The sequence below is a fragment of the Octopus bimaculoides genome, chromosome 26 (genome assembly GCF_001194135.2).
Source record: "Octopus bimaculoides isolate UCB-OBI-ISO-001 chromosome 26, ASM119413v2, whole genome shotgun sequence".
NCBI classification, from domain to species: Eukaryota; Metazoa; Mollusca; class Cephalopoda; order Octopoda; family Octopodidae; genus Octopus; species Octopus bimaculoides.
Genome location: NC_069006.1, coordinates 2,195,716 through 2,199,295, shown reverse-complemented (window position 1 = coordinate 2,199,295; position 3,580 = coordinate 2,195,716). Strand labels below are relative to the sequence as shown.

Genomic DNA, 3,580 nt, shown 5'->3' with positions numbered 1-3,580 from the left:
TCTCTTCCCCCCACCCCACCCGCCGTTACATATCCTGCACCTAACAAGCCCTCTCCCTCCACTTCCCATTCTCTCTCTGTAATCTTGCAATCTTACCCCCCACCCATTCACCCTATCCAGTCCTTGATCCCACTTCACATATATACACCTCCCTGTAACGTGATTCTTACCCACCTCCCATCACATCTTCTCCCCTCCTCTCTCTCACTGACGCAGCCATGTGTCACCTTTACTGCAAAGACACCTGTTTCTATCCCTCTTACTAACACTCCAGCCTCTCCTCTGGCGCAAAGCCACCTCAGGCAATATTACTCCATTTCCCCTCAATTAGTCGGTGACCCACTGCTGCTGGTGTCACGCAAAAAGCAGCAACCAGCACCCTCTATAGAGTGGTTGGCAGTTTAGCCAATAAAAACACACGCACTATATGTTTGGTGTTAATTTGCTTCAGCTTTATTTTATCTTTTACATTAATCGTGTTAGTAAGGAAAGACACACAAATAAGAAAGAAGAAAGCAAAGGACCACTGATGAGGTCACAGAAGTGTGATTTTAGAACTCTGGCCAAAATACGATTAATGTAAAATAAAGCTGAAGCAAATTAACACCAAATATATAGTGCGTGTGTTTTTATTGGCTAAACTGGCAATATGACCATCCTCAAATACAACAATATCTGTCTCAACACACGATTTCACATCAAGAATCTTGCAAAACGAATATATAAACGTAATATGTGTATATATATATATATATATATATATATATATATATATATATATATATACATACACATGTAAAAAGTACCCAACACACTTTGTTAAGTGGTTGGTGTTAGGAAGGGCATCCGACCATAGAGACCATGCCACAACATACAGCTGGAGTCTGGACAGCTGGAGTCTGGACAGCTGGAGTCTGGACAGCTCCCTGCTAGCTAGATGCATATCAAACTGTCCAACCCATGCCAACATGGAAAGCAGATGTTAAATGATGATGATGATGATGATGATATATATATATATATATATATACATATATACTGATAAGTTTGAGTGTTGGCAATTTACTGAAATTAATTAACTAATCGTGCACCAAACATGAAATTTTTTGGTTAGGGTTTTTAATTACTCCATGTATTAATTAATTATGCATAACATAGCATTAATTTGTGAACTATATTGTCAGTATGATGCAATTTAATGCCTCCAAAGAGTGAAATAATCAGGCTACAGATACATCAGAGAATTAATGCAATGCTGTTTAGTGCATAATTAATTAATATATGGAGTAATTAAAAACCCTAACTGAAAAATTAAATATGCGAAGAGGGAAATCAAATAATATTAGCTGATGACCTAATATTATTTTAATTATGCCAAAATGTAGGCGGAAGCAACTGGACAGGTTCCTGTCTATCAGTGATGTAAATATGTTTGGTTAGAGAATAATTCATCATCATCATCATCATCATTGTTTAATATCCACCTTCCATGCTGGCATGGATGGGATGGTTTGACAGGAGCCAGCCATGCAGAAGCCTGCACCAGACTTCTGTGACTGCTTTGACAGGATTTTTACAGCTGGGTGCCCTCCCTAGCACCAACCTACTCAGTACAGTGGACTTTTTTAAGTGGCACAAGCACATGTAAGGTGACCAACACTATCATCAGTAACACTCACAACCACCACCCTCACTACTACCACAACCATTACCACTCATGACTACTACTACTAATACTACTACTACTAATGCCATCATTACTATCAGCACCTGTAACCATCACTACTTCCACATGTGACCACCACCCTCTTTACCATTCAAGAACTACTACCATTACCACTACTACTACTATTACTACTACTATGACTACTGTTACTACTACTACTAAGACTATGACAAGTACTGCTACTACTACTACTACTACTACCTTAGATGACAGCTTGACCTTTCACCTGTATACATCTGCTACAGGAAGTCCCTTGCTAATGAGGACAACAGATGGTATAAAATGGTTTGTTAAGAATGAAGGGTGGATGGATGAGTGGGTGGTTTTGCCAGCAGCATCAGTAGTAGTAGTAGTAGTAGTAGTAGTAGTAGTAGTAGTAGTAGTAGTAGTAGTAGTAGTAGTAGTAGTAGTGGTGCGTTATGGTGCTTATGATGTAGTAAATGTAGCATGGTCATGGCCCAAGTGGTTGTCAACAGCAGATGTGATGGTGGACTGAAAAATAGGACAGTTTAGCCATCAGACTGAGAGAATCCAGCATCTAGGTCCTGAGGGCTCCCAACCATTTTTTTGCTGCCAAGGGGTTCCTTTGGTTCCTTTTCAACTTGGATGGACCCACATAGCCCTTCGGTGTTAAAGAAATACTGTTTGTATTTTTATCACTATTACAAGGAATTTGTGTTTAAGAAAAATACAAATTGTAAAAATAAATGCAGGAGTTTGTTGTGTGATAAGAAACTTGCTTACCAACCACATGGTTCCGGGTTCAGTCCTACTGCGTGGCACCTTGTGCAAGTGTCTTCTACTATACAGGAGTGACTGTGTGGTAAGAAGCTTGCTTCCCAACCAGATGATTCCAGGTACAGTCCCACTGCATGGCATCTTGGGAAAGTGTCTTCTAATATAGCCTCAGGTCAACCAAAACCTTGTGAGTGGATTTAATACACAGGAACTGAAAGAAGCCCATCGTATATCATGTGTGTGTGTGTGCGTGTGTGTGTATGTATATGTGTGTACATGTGTATATGTGTGTATGTGTATATGTGTGTGAATGTGTGTGTACATGTGTGTGTATGTATTTGTGTGTGTGAATGTGTGTATGTGTGTGCATGGGTGCGTATGTGTATGTGAGGGTATGTATGTGTATGTGTGAATGTGTGAGTGTGTATGTGTGTGTGAGTGTGTATGTGTGTGTGAGTGTGTATGTAGGTTCTTGTGTTTACATTGTTTGTCTCACCCATTGTTTCAAAGACCAGTGCTGGTTTGTTTATGTCCATGTCCTTTCGTGGTTCAGCAAAGACACCGATAGGATAAGCACCGAAGCAATAATTACCAGGACAGATTTGTTCAACGAAATACCCTTCAAGGTGGTGCACCAGCATGGCCAACAACAAACTGACAACTGAAACAAGCAAACAACAACAACAACAGCAGCATTGAGAATGTCCAAAAAGTCCCAACTCACCCTCATGTCTTCGAGATGCTTCTTCACAAAATTAGTTCTCATACCTTGGTCTACTCCAATCACTGAGAATGAACCGATGTACTGCAATGGAAGAAAATAAAGAAATAACATTACCATTTCATTTTCAAATCTGGTTTGCAAGATTCTTTATGTGAATCCGTGTGTTGAAGCATTTTTTATTGTATCTGGGGAGGGTCATTCTCTTTTAGTACCTTATTAATTTAACACACCCAACAGTGAAATTTCCACTCATTTACTTACTCTTTTACTCTTTTATTTGTTTCAGTCATTTGACTGTGGCCATGCTGGAGCACCGCCTTTAGTCGAACAATTCGACGCCAGGACTTATTCTATCAGTATCTTTTGCCGAACCACTAAGTTACGGTGACGTA

At 39.8% G+C, this 3,580-nt stretch overlaps 1 protein-coding gene across 5 annotated transcripts in view; it reads right to left on the bottom strand.

Moving 5' to 3' along the window:
- LOC106883979 (uncharacterized) overlaps positions 1 to 3,580 on the bottom strand; it is a 130,492-nt gene that overhangs the window by 49,779 nt on the left and 77,133 nt on the right. For all 5 annotated transcript variants that reach the window (XM_052976942.1, XM_052976943.1, XM_052976945.1 and 2 more), the window contains one exon: positions 3,189 to 3,269. In XM_052976942.1, coding sequence (XP_052832902.1) covers positions 3,189 to 3,269 — 81 coding nt within the window. The remainder of the gene's footprint in view (positions 1 to 3,188; positions 3,270 to 3,580) is intronic.